At 35.1% G+C, this 21711-nt stretch overlaps 1 protein-coding gene and 1 pseudogene across 1 annotated transcript; both read right to left on the reverse strand.

Moving 5' to 3' along the window:
* Positions 1-10974: 10974 nt before the first annotated feature.
* Positions 10975-11963, reverse strand: LOC126020995 (olfactory receptor 1P1-like). The gene is given in 2 exon segments (XM_049782613.1): positions 10975-11942; positions 11945-11963. Coding segments are annotated over 2 exon segments (987 nt in total).
* A 3865-nt stretch (positions 11964-15828) lies between these two features.
* LOC126029098 (olfactory receptor 1P1-like) lies at positions 15829-16803 on the reverse strand (annotated as a pseudogene).
* Positions 16804-21711: the final 4908 nt, after the last annotated feature.

Genomic DNA, 21711 nt, shown 5'->3' on the forward strand with positions numbered 1-21711 from the left:
TTGTTGCCAGTGTCAGATTTATCGGCCTGTATCTTAGTTTGAATTTTCGTAGGAAAAAAATTTTTATTGTCCATATTTGTCATCACTTTACGATTTCCACATTCTCTATTTCCTAACCACCAGCGAATGCCTATGCATATGGTAGTCATATTAGCCAATACAGAAATTCCACAAACTATGACTAATGGAGACCACTCAAGCAATGCAAATATTGGAGTAGAAATTTTTGATTGAATTGTAAGCAGCAACCATCCAACAACAATGATATTTACTAGTATCAAACCAAATGGTTTATATCCAAGCAGAGTAATGCACTTGAGTAATGCCAAACCGATGTATTTAATAACAGATGGCACAGTGAGTGTGAGTATCCATAATAACCAGCCAAGGATCTCCAGAGGTGATTTCCAATAAAACATGTCACTTACAGTTCCAGAGGGTCCAGATTCACCTGTTCCGGGCGCCAAATGTGGGGGGAGGTCAAACCCCTTGTTGATGGTCTCCAAGTCAAAGAATGATTCCCAAAAAGATAAATTGAATCCCATCCTTCCGTCCCCCCTTTTGGGGGAGACTTTGATAATAATGTCCGGAGTAAATAATCAACGAATGCAAAAGAATAGGGGACCAAAGGTTCAGCAAAGAAAGTCTTTTGTCAGTTGCAGCCAGCTCCAAAAAGCAAACCGAACCAACAGTCAGTTCTGGCCAAAGAGCTCCCTATGCCTCCCCAACAAGCTTTTTATTTCATTCCTTAATCACCCCCACCTGGAAGATCCAGGTGGGATGACAGGCAAAAACAATATTACAACAATTACTCAACAATATCTTTTTCTTGCCTAATCGCTATAGCAAGTACTTCCAGTGCTATGTTGAATAGGAGTGGTGAGAAAGGACAGCCTTGTCTTGTACCAGAATTTAGAGGGAAGGCTTTTAGTTTTTCTCCATTGAGGATAGTATTTGCCACTGGCTTGTGGTAGATGGCCTTAACTATATTGAGAAAGGTTCCTTCCATTCCCATCTTGCTGAGAGTTTTGATCAAGAATGTGTGTTGGACCTTATCAAATGCTTTCTCTGTATCTATTGATATGATCATGTGATCTTTATTTTTCTTGTTGTTGATGTTGCGTATTATGTTGATAGATTTATGGATGTTAAACCAGCCTTGCATTCCTGGGATGAAACCAACTTGATCATAGTGGATGATCTTCTTAATGAGGCATTGAATCCTATTTGCCAGGATTTTGTTGAGGATCTTTGCATCTGCATTCATCAGCAATATTGGTCTGTAATTTTCTTTTGTCATAGCATCTCTGTCTGGTTTAGGTATCAAGGTGATGTTGGCTTCATAAAAGCTATTTGGAAGTGTTTCCATTTGTTCAATTTCATGAAAGAGTCTTGTACCTCTTGGAAAGTTTGAAAGAATTTATTAGTGAATCCATCTATGACCCAAAAACAAACAAACAAAAAGAGTGACAAACTACACAATCTCTGTGCCCTGGTTTTGACCTGAGCTTTTATCCCAGGCAAGACTTTTTCTTGTAGGTTTTCATACCAAGCAGAACCAAAACAGGTGAAGTTAAAGAATATATATGTGTATATGTATATATAAGAAATAAATTAAAATTAAATTTAAAAAGTAATTAAAGAAAAAAGTGATATGAGGCTATCTTACATTTGGAAATAAAAACACTACAATGTATTATTATACCTTGGTATTAAACATATAAAGGAAATATAGGCTCCCCCATTAAGTATTTTGAGATATTCTTGTGAGGGGTGAAATCCAGGGCACATTTCCATTACACTTCATGGTCTTGTTGAATTTGAGAAACTATTTGCAGCTGTAAGAGATCAGGTAGTGTTCTTGAGCTGGGGGTCCTTCTGGAGCTGAATCCAGTAGCACACAACAGTCGACATTTGGTGAGAGAGGTGAGAAGAAGGGCCACAAAGCATGAATCAGCAGGAGTGTTGGTTGTAGTTTCTTGCCAGGGCCTGAAATGTGGGGCTGAGAGGGTGTCCTTTCACATTGGGAGCTGAGTGGTGACTTTTTGGGGCAGGAGGTTGGTCTCGGTACCTAATGAGTTAAGAACTGAGGGTAAAGAAGGTTAAATAAGGAGGGATATTGGATCAGTATTGGGGGATGAAAGGATAGAAAGATTTCTGATGGAGGAGGTGTAATAATATATAAGAGGCGTTACATACATTTTAGGCATGGATTGTTTACAATTTAGTTTTGGCAATCAGAGAAGAGTCTACTGTCTACAAATTCATGCCCACATAAAGACAGATATTAGTGATCTATTCTTAAGTTGTTGTTGGAGGCTTGACCCTCATTGGATGGGTCTTAGCTCTTAAAAATAATTGAATTAAGGAGCCGAAGAGATAGCATGGAGGTAAGGCGTTTGCCTTTCATGCAGAAGGATGATGGTTTGAATCCCAGCATCCCATATGGTCCCCTGTGCCTGCCAGGGGACAATTTCTGAGCATAGAGCCAGGAGTAACCCGTGAGCACTGCTGGGTGTGAACCCCCCCAAAAAAACACAAAAAATAATTGAATTAAGAAAAGATAAATAATAGCTAAGGTATATATTAGGAGAGAAAGAAAGGGACAACAAGAGAAGAGAGAAAAGTAAATATGGTAAAAATAAATTTAAAAATATTGGGCCAGTGCTTCGAAGTTAGAAGGCTTTCCAATTTCTAGGCACTCCATTCCTGACTGGGGTGGGCTTTGCTAAATGAAGGTCTCAGGGTTAGATAGTGGCTGGAGCATTTTAGGTTAAGCATAGTTTTCACTTCTAGAGTACTAAGCAATGTGGTAGTAAAGGCTATAAGAGGTGGCTACCCTCTGTAGTATCATCTGCTGCATCTTGTGTATCGGAGTTCCTTTCCTAAAGAGAAATTGACAGAATGGAGTTTATTACTTGACATTTTTAAAGACAGAGACCCCAAATGCTGATGAAATTGTTGAGGAGTAGTAAATCCATTCAGACATCTAATGCAGTCCTATGAAGAAAAGATGAGATGAATATCTTTACCAAACTTTAAAGCCACAATTATAAAAAAAAATGTGATACTAAAATAAAGACATTCTCTCAGATCAATGTAATAGAAATGAAAACTAATCCATGCTAACTTTCTGGCCCCAAACAAACCACTTTTATAAACACACTGAAACTCCAGCACTGTAACCCATCAAATGCAATGAACAATAGGAAATGTAGGTCTGTTTTTCTATGTTTACCCTAGTTAATTTTTTTTGCTTTGTCCAATAGATTTTGGCCATATATTTCTTCATTGTCATTGGTCTCAAAATATCTTTTTTATTTCTTCCTTGATTTTCTCTTTGATTAAGCTCTTGTTGAGCAGTATGTTTGTTTAGTTTCCAGGTGTTAATTTTTCTACACATAATTTTATTGTCAATCTTTTTTTTCTTTCTTTCATAAATCTATTTTTGATATCTTTATTTAAATACCTTAATTACAAATATGATTGTAGTTGTGTTTCAGTCATATAAAGAACACTCCCCTTCACCAGTGCAACATTCCCATCACCAATGTCCAAGTCTCCCTCCTCCCTACCCCACCCTTGCCTGTACGCTAGACAGGCTCTCTACTTCCCTCATTCATTCACATTGTTATGGTAGTTCTCAGTGTAGTTATTTCTCTAACTGCATTAATCACTCTTTGTGGTGAGCTTCATGTCGTGAGCTGGACCTTCCAGCCCTCCTCTCTTTTCTCTCTAAGAATTATTGTAAAATTTATCTTTTATTTTTCTTAATACCCATAGATGAGTGAGACCATTCTGCACCTATCTCTCTCCCTCTGGCTTATTTCACTCAGCATAATAGATTCTATGTTCATCCATAGGAAAATTTAATGACTTCATCTCTCCTGATGGCTGCATAATATTCTATTGTGTATATGTATCACAGTTTCTTTAGCCATTCATTTGTTGAATGGCATCTTGATTGTTTCCAGAGTCTGGCTATTGTAAATAGTGCTGCAATGAATATAGTTGTGAGGAAGGGATTTTTGTATTGTATTTTTGTATTTTCGATCCAGCTATACCACTAGGTATATCCACTAGGTATCTCCACTAGGTATATCCCACCAAGGGATATACCCTAGGAACACAAAAATACAATACTATCAATCTTAATCTTTGTTCTTTGTTTCTTTGTGGTCTGATAGTGTACTTGGTATAATTCTTATATTTGTGCCTTTATGTAAGTTATACTTGTGTTGTAAAGCATGATCTAGCCTTAGAAAAGGTTCCATGTGCACTTAAGAAGAATGTGCATTATGGTTTCTGATGATGGATGGATTAAGTCCATAGGTTGTAGTTCTTCTAGTTTCTCAATTAGAGCTCTTATGTAATTGCTAGTGTTCTCCTTAGTATATCTGTTTAGAACCCAGAAAAAAATTGACAGGCTCCTGGAAAAATATCATCTCCTGAGACATACATGATGAGGAGGGAAGTAGAATGCCTAAATGCCAATAACATGTAAAAAATTTAAAACAGTAATTAAGAAACTCCCCAAGAATAAAAGTTCAACACCAGATGGTTTTACAGGTGAATTCTATCAAACATTCAGAGAATTACTTCCATTGATCCTTAACTCTTCCAAAACATAAAAAAAAAAACACCAGGAATCCTCCTTAATTCCTTTTATGAAGCTAATATGATGCTTATTTCCAAAGCTGACAAAGATATCACCTAGAAAAAAAAAACTACAGCGCAATCTCACTAATGAACATGGAAGCAGCTCTGGGGATACTATGTCTACTGGATATTTCCTGAAAAGAATGCAAACATCAAGCAGAGAGTGCTGTACCTATCCTTGTGCCCAAAACAGCATCTCCCTTCCTCCTGATCTTTCTCAAGACTGTGCCCACTTGTTTTATGTCCTGCTTTGCTCTGTACAGATCTTCATTTCAAAATACATACTATGTTGAAAGATAGGATGTGGTCTTTTAGCTCAAATACAGACACAATTATATAATTATTATATATTATAATTATATAATAATTGTACCCACATATTTCTTAAACTATTTTAGGGAACTACAAAGACTTGCTTCAGTTCCTGGCACTGCTTAGAGTCCCCTGAGCCCTGGCAAGAGTAATCTCTGAACTAAGATACAGAATTAAGCCCTGAGCACAACTGGATGTGGCTCTCAGGCTAAAGTAATTGCACTTTTTAGTATATCCAAGATAATAATCATGCTAACATGTCTTTATATTCCTCTATTCTCAGTTACATATTATTTCCTACTATTTTGGATATTTTTTAGATTTATTATATATATATTCATTCTTTTAGTTATGAAAAAGTTGCTATGTTGATTTTCTATCTTCTTCCCATAACACATTATCTTCCTTGATAAGTTCTCATTCCTCTTTTAATAGTTTATTATTTGAGTGTTTCAAGATAGATACTCTGTAAGAAACATTTTATATCTTGAACAGTTAAAAGTAGCTTCATTATATCCTCAAATTTAAGTAACTATTTGGCATAGCAATAACTTTTAGATTTCAAGCTATTTTATCAAACAGAATTTGTTAAATATTGTTTTATTACTTATAGTATGCTCCTAAGAAATGTGATTAAAATTCTATTATTGCTCCTTTCATACAATTGTCTTATCTTTAGAAACATTAAACATTTCTCAACAGATGTGGCTGGAGCAATAGTCAAGTAAGTTTAGTACTATGTTTTGCTTTTGTTTAGAGATTCATGGATACTTTCATTCAGACGTTATCATGTGGTATATCTGAAAAATTAATCATCATTGTTTCATAAGATATATTCTTTCATTGCATAATTTTCAGTTTTATTTCCTTGACATTGACATTTTATCCATATCCCCTATATCATCTTTTCTCTTAATATTTACCTTTATTTTCTATGCCTTTTAAAGTAAAATATTTTATAAATGTGACATTTTGGTTTGTTTTATTTTTTGTTTGCTCATAGTACCAGAGATCAAATCCCAGTTCTCATGAAAGGAATAAAAGTTTACTGTGAATAATTTGTAATCCACTTTGGTCAAAACAAAAATGTTTATTAAAAAATAAAAGTAAAAAATAAAATAAATGAATCTTAAATGAAAAAAAAGTGTATGTCTTCCCTCAGATTTTGCCCCAGAGGGAAAGTTGTATCCTCCATGTCCCTTTATTAATCATCTTGGTTACAATTAACATATGTTATCAAAAGTTATCAACTGCTTTGAGAGCTGACAAGACACTCTATTTTTTTTTGTCTTGTTTTGTTCTTCAGCTACACCTGGTAGGCCATTTTATAAACCAAAACATTTTGACTGGTGCACGAGGAGAAAGTAAAACTAAAATTTAAACTTTGCACTTCAAAAGTACAATTTATTATAAATTCAACAAATAATTTGAGGAAAACATACCTGCAAGATAAAATTTTCTGAGATTTCCTCCCCTGGAGATATTGATGCAATTTTTTTTACTTATTTTCTTGGCTAATCAGAATTGTCCCAATCTCTATACAGGTTCAGTCTCCTTTAATTCTCTTTTATTTTCAATATTTTAATACTTTAATTTTGAATTTTTTTTTTTGTTTTTGAGCCACACCCGGCGGTACTCAAGGGTTACTCCTGGCTGTCTGCTCAGAAATAGCTCCTGGCAGGCACGGGGGACCATATGGGACACCGGGATTCGAACCAACCACCTTAAGTCCTGGATGGGCTGCTTGCAGGGCAAACACCGCTGTGCTATATCTCCGGGCCCGAATAATTTATTTTTTAACCACTAAAGATTTTGTAGTTTACAATATTATTATTAATGATTTCTTATCACATTATCCCAACAGCACACCCATCACGAGTGCACTTGTCTCTCTTTTCAAAGATGACAACACTCTTCCCTTTCAATATCCCACCCCACTATATCAATTGTGTAACTCAGTTTTCATAGTGGGTTGCCTTTGGTCTGTTGTCTCTACTTGCTGTGTATCTTTAAGTATCACATATAAATGAGATTATTTTGTATTTATCTTTTTCTTTTTGACTGACTTCAATTAGCATTATATTCTCTCACTTCAAACATATTGCTGCAAATGTCATGATTTTATTCTCAGGGTTGCATAGTATTCCTTGAATATATATACATATAATATGCATATGAGTCTTTTTTGAAATTATGTACTGTTTGCTCTGGGGGTCATACCTGGTGGTATTACTAATTTGGTGTTCAGAGATTATTCCTTGGAGGTGTTCAGAGTACAAAATGTTATTGGGTTTTGAACCTGAATCTCCTATAAGTAAAGCACACATGCTGATTTTTGTGGTTTCACACTTATTTTATAATTGATAGTTCTAAATCCTTAAAGAATAATGTCTGAATTTGCATAGGGATTGCATTAAATCAATATAGTAGTTTAGGTAAGATGGACATTTTGATAATTTATTTTTCCACCTTATGAGCATAGGATGGTCCTCCAATTCCTTAGGTCCTCTTCAATTTTTTTCTGAAGTGTATTGAAGTTCTCGTGGTAATAGGTCTTTCACCTCTCTTGTTAGATTGATTTTTAGGTACTTGATAGTTTTAAATACTATTTGAAATGTGCTGAACTCTTTTTATCTCCATCTCCTATGATTCATTATTTGTATAAAGAAATGCAACTGTCTTTTGTGTATTGACATTGTAGCTGGCAATTTGCTGTATTGGTTTATTGTTTCCAGGAGATTTTCTGTGGACTCTTTAGTTTTTTCTTATGTATATCATCATATCATCTGCAAATAGATATAGTTAGATTTACTTTTTCACTATTTGAATTCCCTGTTTCCCTTTTCTTGTCCAATTGCTAGTGCTAGGACTTCTAATACTATGCTGAATAAGAGTCAAGACAATGAACAGCCTTGTCTAGTGCCTGACCTTAGTGGAAATGCTTTCAGTTTTTTCACCATTAAGGGTTATGTTAGTTGTGGACTTCTTATAGATAGCAGTAACTAACCTGAGGAAGGTTCCTTCCACCCCTATTTTACTGAATGGATGTTGGATTTTGTTAAATGCCTTCTCTGTGTCGATTAATATGATCATGTGGTTTTCTTTTAAGCATTGTTAATTTAAGCATTGTGTGAAATTTAGGATCATAAGCAGGTAACTAGAGATAAGACCTTGAGTAATCCATTCTGGGAGATGGCCAAAGATGAATAAATCATAAATTATAGAATTATGACTAGAACAGAACAGAACATTAGAGACTGATATATCTGGTTGCCCAAACAGAAATGAAAGAGAAATAATCAGTAAGTGTCTATATAGAACTAGCAGCTGGGACTCATAGTAAGTCTCATGAGTACACTCCTGCCTTTATGTAATATTGACCATAAGATCCTTAGCAACAGGCAGAAGTTGTATGTCTCATGCTGTATACTTCTGCCTTGAGATATTTTGGTAAAGTAACCAATCATTAGACCAGTCCAAATCCTTTTAGGCATTTCCCTGAGTTATTGAAATATGTAAAGTAGGAAAGCTATAGCACTCTTCTCTTGAAATTATCTCTCTTGCTCCCCACTTCATGTAAAGTCACCTACATGATTTAGTAGTCAAGTGACCTACAAAATAATTTGTGAACAACCTGGGAGACCCAGCGATTTTTAAGGAACCACTGCTCCCAACATCAGAAACAACCTAACTCAATAATGCTCTCATTTAAGCCTTGCAGAGTTAGAGTTCCTGCCCTGGTAGAGTTAAAAGTTTGTGAGGAAAATGAAAAACACTGATCCCCACCCTCTCTCGTTAATGCCTTTGGAAGAAATTACTTCTGGTTTGGGGGACCATATGGAATCCCGGGGAATCAAACTGTGGTTCGTCCTAGGCTAGCATGCACAAGGCAGATGCCTTACTCCTTCCGCCACTGCTCTGTCCCTACAAGAAACTCTTTTGAGGCCTTCAGGTTGACTAAAAATTAGGAAATAAGTAACTTGAATCTTTGGTGTTTATGTGTTTAATATATCAGACTTACATTATTATGCATAAAGATGTATTCAGGTTCAAAAGATATTTTTGAAGTTTCTTTATTAAAATAGTCAAAACCTTAAGAATTTTCTTCTCAAAATATCACATTGAGGGGCCGGAGAGATAGCATGGAGGCAGGGCGTTTGCCTCGCATGTAGAAAAATGGTGGTTTGAATCCCGACATCCCATATGGTTCTCTGAGCATGCCAGGAGCGATTTCTGAGTGTAGAGCCAAGAGGAATCCCTGAACGCTGCCGGGTGTGACCCAAAAACCAAAAAAAAAAAAAAAATCACATTGATAGTATAACAAATTATAATCATGTGTTAATAGGCATGATAAATAAGAATGGCATTTTATAGATTAAACATTTATAATCTAAGTGATGTGTGAGAGATAGTTCTGCATGTATGGAATTTATTTGACTTTTAAGTGGCCAATCTGGTTATATCACAAGTACCAGATATGGTCCCCCCCAGTCTCCACAAGTAAGAATTCCTGAACACAGAGATAGGAAACGCTTAGCACAGTCAAATGTGGCTTCCCAAGTACTGCCCCTTCTCTTCTGAAAAAGAGAAGTGACTTAGGCAAGAATCTTGAGTACTGGGCACAAATCCAGAGATATTTACTCATGATTTTTTTTTCATTTTCTTTGTCTCTGTCCTCAAACTTAGTTATGACTATGAACTCATTCTGAGTATTGGTATAGAGTTTGAACACAATAAAACCCAAATTTATAACCTAAATATATGTGTATCAGCCTTGATTGAAATAGAAAGGCATGTGTTTCAATAGAGCAAATGACAAAAACACAAGAGTTCTTTACTGATATGCACATACCAATATATGTAATAAAATTCTACTTGAGATACTAAGACTTCAAGATAGCAATACACTGGTCACTGTAATATGTTATTTATTTAGGTTTTATAAATTTTATTTAGATTTTATAAATTATGTCATTGAAAATATATAACCTGTTCTATAATACCAAGAGTTTAGCTTTAAGCTAAATATTTTTACTGACACTCATAAGGCATTGTTTATTTTTATGAAAAAGTATTTACTCATTAAATTTATAAAGCCTATGCCACCTAATAATGATTTCATGTTAATTATTCTTTTAAGTTTGTGTTATTAAGGCACTATGATTTAAAAATTATTTATATTTGGGTTTTAGACTTACTATGTTCCAGCACCAATCTCACTATCAGTGTTATCTTCCCTCCAACAGCGTTTCCTGTTTCCCTCTGACCCACCAACCAATCCTCATACTGCCATCATGTCAAGCACACTTATTAATTTTGGTTGTTGAAGCGTGGATCCCTTGTTTTGAGCATTGCTGGCTGATTCAAATATTTAACTATACTACTCCTATACTACTGATATACTCAGATTCCCTTGACCCATGCTTTCCATTGCTATCCATATATCTCTTCTTTCATCGATTTCTTTCCTTCTCTGTCCTTCCCCTTATAATCAGAGACCAAAAAGTGATCCAGTCATTTCCCTTCCAAACATTGCATTCCCTCATCCTATATACCACATATAAGTGTGATCAGCTCATGTTTGTCTTTCTCCTGGTTTACTTTATTTAACACAATATTATTCAGTTCCATCCATGTTGCAGGGAATTGAATTTATCTTTTCTTAAGTTCAGTGTTTTTATTAGTATCACACTTTCATAATTATAACTACATAATTTTGATAAGCTAGAATGAAAAACTACATCGATACTTTAAAAATATGAGCAGTATAAAATGTATTCCTCCTATACAAAGCTACTTTATAAGACAAATAATGACTAAATAAGCAATTCAAAAATTAACTTTAGAAAATATAATTTTTCCTAAATACTATCTACCCCATAATGAAATTTACAAAGGAATGTGATTATGTGGGATTCAGTAAAGGCACATTAGAGGTAGACATTTGGTAATATTTCTCACACTATCAGCTTAAAAAGGACACCTGAAATTTATAAATAAAAGCTATTGGACCCTCAAAAAAGAGACTCTCCCTCTGAAAAGTCTCCCCAGAGCTGCCTTTATGTCTTTATTTCTCAGGCTATAAATGAATGGATTTAGCATGGGTGTCACCACTGTATACATGACAGCAGCTGTTACATCTCCTTCCACCACATTGGAGGAAGTAGATGATGGGAACAGGTAAGTCCTGAACACCGTTCCAAAGAAAAGAGTAACAACAACAAGATGGGACCCACAGGTAGAGAAAGCTTTGCACTTGCTTTGATCAGAGGGCAACCTGAGGATGGCTGAAACAATACAGATATAAGAGATCAATATCAGTGCACATGGTATTGCAACGGCTGCTCCCCCCACATAGAAGAGTACCAGTTCATTGACTTTCGTGTCAGAGCAAGACACCTTCAGCAAAGGCACCAAATCACAGAAGAAGTCAGGAATGATTTTGTTAGGGCAGAAGGAAAGGCGAAATAATAGGAAAGTATGGATCATGGAAATAAAGTTGCTGAAAGTCCAGCAGGTGGTAATCAGAAGTATACAGCGCCTGGGACTCATTATCATAGTATAGTGAAGAGGGTGGCAGATGGCCACATAGCGGTCATAGGCCATTGTGGCCAGGAGGAAGTTGTCCATATCCCCAAAAATCAAGAAGAAATAGAATTGGGTCAAGCACCCCCCATAGGAGATAGACCTGCTCTGGGTCTGAATGTTCACTAAAGCTTTGGGCACAGTGGTGGAAGTGAAGAGGATGTCTGCACAGGACAGGTTGGAGAGGAAGAAATACATGGGCATGTGGAGGCGTTTGTCAGTGCAAATAGCCAGGACAATGAGTAAATTGCCAGTCACAGTGACTAGGTACATACATAAGAACACCAGGAACAAGACGTGCTGTTGGTCAGGCTTCTCTGAGAGTCCCCAGAGGAAGAGCTCAAAGCTACTGCTCTGGTTCCCTCCTTCCATGATCACAGAAGAGAGATGTCTTTATTAAGTCCCATATTTTTCTCTAAATTAATTTCACTCAAATGGTTGGTGAGCATTCCATTCTTGGTATTCTAGGAAAAAAAGTGCCCTTAATATTTTGTTTTGTAGGTCACAACTATGTTAACTATGTATTTTTCCTGAGCACTACTAAATATGGTGTCTTAAGAAGTGTTAGGACACAATTTAAGCAGATTATAGTAGCTTTATTGTTTTAGGTTTCTATACTCCTTATTTATTTATAGCATCATTTCATCTGTTATAAACCTTTTATTAACCAAGCTATGTGTTAATTTCATTCACTAATTATAAACATAAATATGAATTCATCATATATTATGCATTTCTCATACATTAAAATAGTACAAGCATATTTATTACCTTCAAATATTTCTTAGTATTGGGCCAGAGTGATAACACAGATGTAGGACGTTTGTCTGCAAGCAGCTGACCTGGAACGAACCAGGGTTCTATCCCCAACATCCCATATGATCCCTTGAGCCTGCTAGGAGCAATTTCTGAGCTAGTAGGAACCACTGGGTGTGGCCCAAAACACAATATATATTTTTTTCTAGGTATTGGTAAAACTACATACCAAAATTCTGTTAATTTCCTCTCTTCAGCTGCCTTCAACTCACTCTTGGATCTCATAATTTTCTTGTCCTTATTTTTTTTTACTAGACACATTATTCTAAAGACATAGTTTCCTGGTACCTATTTGGTCAAAACCAAATATGACTATTGATTAGTTAAATAACTATATTTAGTAATTATATTGGGTAAAGAAAAATAATGAACTATAATTTCCAAAAAATTAAAAACTGGTTATATGCATTCTTTAACATGTTTTTCTGCCTCCTTCCACACATATACATACACTTCCAGTAAAAACTAGACTGGGGTAGAAAAAGATTTTCTTAGTCAAAATATGTATTTTAGTATCATTACAGATGGTTATGAGCAGAATATTGAGGTAAAATGTTAACAAGTGTGACCAATAAAAAGAATTGAATGGTTCAGGGATACAAAGAAGGAATTTTGAGCAGAGATGAAAAGAGATTTTAGAGTGAAATGAGGGCTGCTAGTCCAATTTGAGGGTTTTGTTAATGAATCTGATTAAGTTATTCATATATGTATCTGCAAGGTATTCAATATATCCTAAATAGCCACTAAGGCTTAGGCAGAAGTGGAATTATGGCTTGTGTAACAAGATTAAAAATCATGTTCTTCCCATATTTGGAACCAACTAAGAGTTAAATCATTGAAAAGAAGATAAAAAAAATCACATTAGTCATGCTTTGGGTGCCAGATATTGAGGTTTGATCCATAGATTACATAGTCCTCTGAACATCATGAGGAACAACCCTGAACACCAAGCCAGGCAGCTCCTAAACAGTTTCTAATGTGCTCCAATCTTTAAAAATAATTGTAAACCTGGGGCCAAAGTGGTGGCACAGTGGTAGGGCATTTGCCTTGCACAAGGCTAACCAAGGACGGACCACGGTTGGATCCCCCTGGAGTCCCATTTGGTCCCCCAATCCAGGAGCAATTTCTGAGCATATAGCCAGGAGTAACCCTTTTGCGTCACCAGGTATGGCTCAAAAACAAACAAAACAAATGAAAATAATAATTGTAAAAGGTTTTGATATAATTATTTTGACAAGTTATAATATATATAATATTCACTAACTTGGTATTTGTTAATGAAAAAAAAAGCATGAGAATGTTTCAGCTTTGTTCAGCAAGTAACTTAGATACTCCTGAAATTAAATATTGTATATTTTCCTTTCTACAGTCTAACTAAAAAAGACACTTTCTTAGAGTGCTCAAGAATATAAAATCAATAGACATTCTGAACTATTTTCTCTGGGATTTGGGATTTTCTCTGTGTGAAGAGAAACACTTCTCACCAGTCTCTCCACCAGTGTAGGACTACAAGGTCTCTGTCCTGCTTCTACATCCTTCCTGTACTGTGAGCATCCTTTTTGTCTACTCTCCTCCATATCTCTTTCCTATGATCCTCATTTGGTGAATCCTACCTATCTTGATCTTCTGATTAAAAAAAAACACTTTAGATTAACGTCTTTCTTCCAAACTAAGAAACTGTCAAGATTTAACTATATTCTCATAATCAAATGTTAAGCTTTTTTCTTTATTTTTGATGAGAGAATATTCACAGCTAAAAACCATGCCTTATTTCACCTTCATATTACCACTGAATTAGGGTATACTTGGTCAATTATTTTCCCATCACTATGAGATGTGAATTTGTAGGTTGGGTCCTTCCCCAGCTATGAAGCTTAACTTCCTGCTAATAGTTATTTCTAGAAACATCTCTGGATTCTTATTACATCTTCCATCTTCTACATAATTAGAAATTAGCATAACAAACTACCCAAGTTTCTATACTTAATAAAAATGAACTTAAATCTAGCTTCTTTACCTTACTGCAGAAATATATTTCAAGGCCTTAATAGAAAAAGACAGCTGATAAGTTTTTCTCAATTAACTTCAGGAATAGTCCCAGGAATCTTCGTCTGAGTTTGCCATGAAACATTTATATCCCTATAACTTCAGTTTGTTTTAGGTGTCCTGTGGGAGACTTTAGTTCAGTAATTGTCCCATGTCTTATACATTCCCTTAGGAACATTTTCTGAGAGTGTAGATATACTCTAACAGTATTATGATTTGTTCTAAGAAATTTTATTTGAGATCTTTGAGTTTTGCTTAATTGAAAAGACACTTTATCTACTAAAAGTATCTTCTTTATTCATTAATATTTAAAATAGATGTTTACTTAAGTCACAAAAGACCTCAAAAAATATTTGGATTTTTTCTGTATAACTTAAAATATCTGAAAATGTAAACCTCTGGTAACTCATAATTTTATATGTATTTTATCCTACATTTTATGATGACCACTGTAAGCAGAAGGAGGTATAAGGGGAGGGAATATAATGGAACACAATAGTATCTGGACTTCCATTCAGAAGTTGATGAGAACCAAGGAACATCAGAAAAAGTGGTCTCCAAACACTTCAGACTCTGGACATGTTCTATGTACTATCTTAAATTTTTATGTGAATGGTTCTGGGTCACTGATGATTGGCCTCCCTCCAGAATATGCACCCAGCATTTTTTCTTGAAATGTAATTTTACTATGATGATATCCATCACAGACTATTCCACCAGCACTTCTGTACTGATATTTCCCTTTTTGCGATAAAAGTCAATAAAGCTTTATAAAGAAAAATTAACCTTAAAAACACAAAGTCTTTTTTTTACAGTGCACTTTGTTAAGTTTATTTGCACCTATCTCATATAGAACTTCACCAGAAGAAGATGAGGGAATGTGACCCCCAAATGAGGAACTTATGAATTACAATAGTCACATAACTGAGATGATGATGATATAAAGATAAATCTTGCTCTGTGTCACACAACATTGCCCTGGTTTCAAAACACAAAGTCTTATGGGCTAGTATGATAATATAGTAGATAGAACATTTGTCTTGTAAGCTTGTCTGTCTTCAATCTTGATATCCCAGATGGTCCCTCAAGCATTGCCAGGAATAATTTCTGAATATAAAACCAATAGTAGTAAGACTTGAGCATTACTGATTGTGCCCCCAATAAAAGAAAGAAAAAAGAAAACAAAAATAACAAGAAAGAATTTAACTTAGCATAATTAATTTAGGATTTAATTTAGCATAATTCAAATTTTTTATTTTCCCAAATCCTTGTCCATATCATGGGGAGTGTAGTGGGACATGGATTTAAGGGGGTGTGATTATGTAGATTCAGAAATGGTATAATTGAGATAAAATTCTATGAAGCTTCTCACTAGAAGGTACAAAAATATCTGAAATTTAGGGATAGAAATTAGTTGTCCCTCAAAAAAGAGACTCTACTTCTGAATAGTCTCCCCAGAGCTGCCTTCATGTCCTTGTTTTGCAGGCTGTAAATGAAAGGGTTTAGCATGGGTATCACACTGTGTACATGACAGCAGCTACTATTTCCCCTTCTACAGAGTTGGAGAAAGATTAGGGGAACAGATAAGCCCCAAATACCATCCAAAAAAAACAGAGCAACAACAGCAAGATGGGACCCACAGGTAGAGAAGGCTTTGTGCTTCCCCTGGGCAGAGGGAAGTCTGAAAATAGCTGAAACAATGTGGATGTAAGAGATGAGGATGAGTATAAAAGGGATGGCAAGGACTGCTCCCCCTAAGCAGAAGAGTACCAGCTCATTGACCTTAGTGTCAGAGCAAGACACCTTCATCATGGATACAAGATCACAGAAGGAGTCAGAAATAATTTTGTTAGGGCAAAAGGAAAGGCAAAATGTGAGGAAGGTGTGGATTATGAAAATAAATTTGCTAATAATCCAGCTGGTGGTAATTGGAAGTATGCAACACCTAAAGCTCATGATCATAATGTAGTGAAGAAGGTGGCAGATGGTCACATAGCAGTCATAGGAGAAAACTGTACATATCCTCAAAAGTCAAGTAGAAATAGAGTTGGGTCAGACATCCCACATAGAATAACGTGCTCTGTACTTGGATGTTCACTATGGCATAGTGGTATAGTGGTAGAAGTGGAGAGTATGCCGGCATAGGACAGGCTGGCAAGGAAGCAGTACCTGGGCATGTATAGGTGCTTGTCAGTGCAAATGGCCAGGACAAATGAGCAGATTGCCTGACACAGTGACCAGGTACATCTGCAGGAACACCAGGAGCAGTATATGCTGCTGGATTGAACTCTCTGAAAGTCCTCAGAAGAGGAACTCTATGCTGCCATGCTGGTTCTCTCCTTCTATGATCCCAGAAGTCAAAGAGATGACTTTCTTGACTACCATATTTATTCTCTAAGCATACTTCACTTTATATGGTTAACAAATTTACCATTCTTAGTACTCTGTAAAAGTAAAAGAATACCTTTAATATATTTCATAGATCACAACTATTGTATATATAGCAAAGTACTCAGTACAATATACCTGGAAGTGTTAAAGCACAATTTAAGAAATTTGCAATCATGTTTTTGTTTTGCTTTTCAGTACTCCTTTATTTTAATTTCTCTTTCATCAGCCATAATCTTGGAGGGTTGTAAAATTTTCATTATTTAAGTCAAGTGCATTAACTCCATTCATTTATCACAAATATACATACCAACTCTGTATCTGATATAGTATTTTTCTAGTACATGTAAATAAAGGAATCACATTCTTACCCTCAGACCTATTCATGGAATTAATAATTGTATAACAGAAATTCTATAAATTAATATTTATTATCATTTTCTCAACTTTCTTTAAGTTGTTTTTGATATATATTAAGTATTTTAAATTGTAAAAATATTAAATTTTTGATACTTTTCTATTCTAATTTATCATGACAAAGACAATATTCTGAATTCTTAATTGCATGTTACTTTCTGTCAGAAACTAACTTGAATAGCAACCAAATAGCCAGCTAACAAGTGCAACTCAGTAATGATCTCAGTAGATGAAGGAACCATGACCTCCAGTTTAAATTAAAAAATTTATTGGATGTCCTCTTTAACCTCTTTCCCTGTCCATATATATCTATATTTACTCACTTCCAGTAAAAATTAGATTGACGTAAGTTAGAAACATTTTCTTAGACTCTAAAATGCATCCTAGAGGAAGCCCTGAATGGTTCGAAAATAGAGAAAAAAAACTGCACACGAAGTGAGGAAATAGTAGAAAGTGGAAAGCATACTGTGAGTTGAAGTTAAAATTTGTAGGAATATAAAATAAGAATCTGAAGCTTTAGTCAATGTGTTGGTGAGGGTCACTTTATAAAGCATTGAAGTATTAGAGTTGGAAAAAAAAAACTTAAAATCATTTTTCTTTCCCCATGAGTGAACCAATTGAGAGTTAGACATGGAGACTTTCATTGAAATGAAGGGGGAAAGTTAATTGTTATGCTTTGCCTCCCAGAGCTTTGGATTTGATCTCCAGCATCACAGGACCCTGAAACATCATTTTAACAGAAGATACAGAAACATGAAATACATCCCTATTCATAGATTGAAGGATTAATGTCTAAATACAATCCTACCTAAAACACTCTATAGATTCAGTGCACTACTATAAAAGTACACTTGATATTTTTAAAGACATACACCTAATGTTGATGAAATTGATGAAGAGTAATAAACCCATTCAGACATCTAATGCAGTCCTATGAAGAAAAGATAGGATGACTATCTTTACCAAACTTTAAAGCCACAATTATCAAAACAATGCGATACTAAAATAAAGACATTTTCTCAGATCAATGGACTAGAAATGAAAACCAACCCAAAGATAAAAGATGCTAAGTTCTGATTGGAAACCTCAGATATAAAAACAGCTCATCTTAGAAAAAAGTAATGAAGAATAGAAAGTGGAACAAGGAATATCTATCTCTTCAACAAGTGGTGATGAAAAACTGGTCAGTCATATATAGAAAAGTTATCTCATACCATGCACAAAAGCAAAATAAAAATGAATTAAAAATCTTGATATTAGATCTAAATTCATAAATTATATTGAAGAAAACATAGGATCCTTCATTATACTAGATGTAAAGGTATATGCAATGATTCAATGTCAAAAGCAAAGCAAAAAAAGAGGAAAAATAAACAAAAGGGAATATAAAATTTAATCATATCTTTTGCAAAAAAACAAAAAACAAAAAACATTTCCATCCTCAGATGTTTCAACAGATGAACCTTGTCTTCACAGGAGAGGTCTGGGGGAATCTTCCAAAAACCCTCTCTACTCCAACAACGCGGACCATAGCTTGACAAGGGTGGGGCTCAGGAACCCCCAAAACACCTCTTAAAATCCAAGTATGCACAAACCAGACCCTCTCCTAACTTTCCTTCCCCCGGATGTTACAGCCTCTGACACCAAAGTCCCGCACCTGCCCAGGAGCGGGCTATGCAAACTGCCCATACTCTCACTGCCCCCCCCCCCAGCAAACCTTGCTGACCAGATGGTTCTAGGATATCAGGCCTAATGTTTCTTTCACTTTAAAAATATAGAACACCAAAACCAGAAGAAAAATCCAACAAACTAGTTTGCAACATTTATATCATACTTGGGTTACATCAAATACCTAGAATAAATAAACCCTAAAAAAAGATATACTTCCAAATACCTCTTGTACAATTAAGCAAACCACTTTTATAAACACCCTGAAATTCCAGCACTCCAGCCCACTAAATGCAAAGAACAATAGGAAAGCTAAGAAAGACCCCAGCAGCTGGGGGTATGAGAAAACCTAGGAAATTTCCAAGTCCTCCAAAGTGCATGAATCTTATAGATGAGGACCTAAAATCAGCATTTAATGTCTTAGCATTGGAAATAAAGAAATTACTAGCCCAAGAAATTAAGAAATTCATAGATGAACAATTCAATAAACTCAAAGAAGAACTTTTCAGAAGATAAGAGAATCAATACAAATGGACCTAAAAGAACTAGAAAATAAACTAGCAAGCCATAGTAGCAGAATTACACACATGGAGAATTGCATGATTCTTGAAGACAAAATACAAGCCAGAAACAACAAAGAAGTCAATAAAAAAAATTGAGAAAAAAAAACATTGGAAGAATATGTAATGTACTTAATGAACAAAAACAAAATAAATAATCAACAATTTATAGGAATACCAAACAGGGAGGAAAAGGGAAAAGAGGAAGAACAAGTAGGGAGGGAAAAATAGCAGGTAATTTTTCCACTCTCTGGAAAGAAACTCTATGCCAATCCAAGAGGAGAAAGGAGTACCAAACAAGTAGACCCTAACATAACAACACTACGACACATAGTCATTCAAATGGCAAAAAAAATAGAGAGATGGACTTTTCAAAAAAAAAATCTCAAGTACAAAGGAAGGAACATAAGAATCAAACCAGATATTTCATTTGAAAATGCAGGCAAAAAGAGAGTGGAACTTTAAGCTACTGAAGAAAGAAACTATCTTTTTCAAACTACTAAATGAAAAAGATTCCAACCTAGAGTCCAAACAAACAAACAAAAAAAACCTTCAGTATTTGTGCTAACCAAACCGACTCCAAATGAACTACTCAGAGATCAATTACACAAACCAAACACCCAATTGTAACAACAACCCTACACAATATATAACAGTATATATAACAATATATATACATATATAACTATATGTACTCTCTGTCAATGACTTCCTTAAGTTTCAATGGACTAAACTCTCCCATTAAAAGGCACAGAGTAGAAGGTTGGATCAGGAAACAAAACTTGGATATCTGCTGCCTGCAGGAAACACACTTAAAAGTTCAAGCTATAAATTTGCCTCATTTTGTTGTATTTTATTTTATTTCTTTCCTTCAAACAGAACCACATAATTTGAACCATTTTGTTCCACCTCACAAACTGAGGGGGAAATAATGGAGGGTACCAAGACCAGACAGTCATGTGAACATTAAGTATAAATAAAAAATGATCAGACTTAAATACCAAATCCAATGACAATATAATCCACACCCAATCTACAACATGCTAGCCACGGGGGGGGGGGGACCACTTATACTAACAATCCGGGAGGTAAAAAGTGGGGGATATGGGGTGCATGTTGGGTACAGGGGTGGAGGGAGAACAACATTGGTGGTGGAAATGCCCCTGATTCAATGTCATTATGTACCTAAAAAATTACTGTGAGAGATTTGTAATCCACTTTGGTCAAAATAAAAATCAAAAAAAATTTTTAGGCTAGACACAGGCTTAGAGTAAAAGGATAAAAAAAAAATCTAGGACGGCCATACTTATATAAGACCAAATTGTATTCAACCTCAAGAAAGTACTCAAAGACAAAGATGGGCATGATTTATTGATCAGGGGAACATTAGACCAAGAAGAACTAACTCTGATCAACGTTTCTGCACCAAATTTAGACCCAGCAAAATATGTAGGGCTTTTGCTAACCTAGAGAAACATATGGACAAAAAGGTGACAGTAATGGGAGATTTCAACACACCATTATCATCACTAGACAGATAGTGATATGGAGAACACTAGCAAGTACATAAAAGTCCTAAATGAGAAACTAGAAGAACTACAACTAAAGGACTTAGTTCATCCATCATCAGAAAACATAATACACATTATTCTCAAGTGCACATAGAACCTTCTCTAGGGATAGATTATGCTTTACAACACAAGTATAACTTACATAAAGTCACAAATATAAGAATTATACCAAGTACCCTATCAGACCACAAGGTAACAAAGATCAAGATTGACAGTAAAAAGATGTGGAGAAAATATAACACCTGGAAATTAAACAACATGCTGCTCAACAAGAACTTGATCAAAGAGAAAATCATTGAAGAAATAAAAATATTTTTTAAACAAATGACAATGAAGAAATATATGGCCAAAATTTATTGGACACAGAAAAAAATAATTAGGAGGGAACACATAGAAATACAGGCATACATTAGGAAAAAAGAAAAATGAAAAAATCAACAGCTTAAAGGAACATTTTAAGTATCTGGAAAACCAGCAGGAAAGGAACCCAAACAAGGATAGAAGAAAAAAAATAATAAAAACCAGAGAAGAAATCAACAACAACAACAAAAAGAAAATAATAATCAATGAAACCAGGAGATGAGTTTTTTTGTTTGTTTGGTTTTTGTTTTTGTTTTGTTTTTGGGTCCCACCCAGCACGATCAGGGGTTACTCCTGTCTTTGCACTCAGAAATCGCTCCTGCCAGGCA

The sequence above is a fragment of the Suncus etruscus genome, chromosome 1 (genome assembly GCF_024139225.1).
Source record: "Suncus etruscus isolate mSunEtr1 chromosome 1, mSunEtr1.pri.cur, whole genome shotgun sequence".
NCBI classification, from domain to species: Eukaryota; Metazoa; Chordata; class Mammalia; order Eulipotyphla; family Soricidae; genus Suncus; species Suncus etruscus.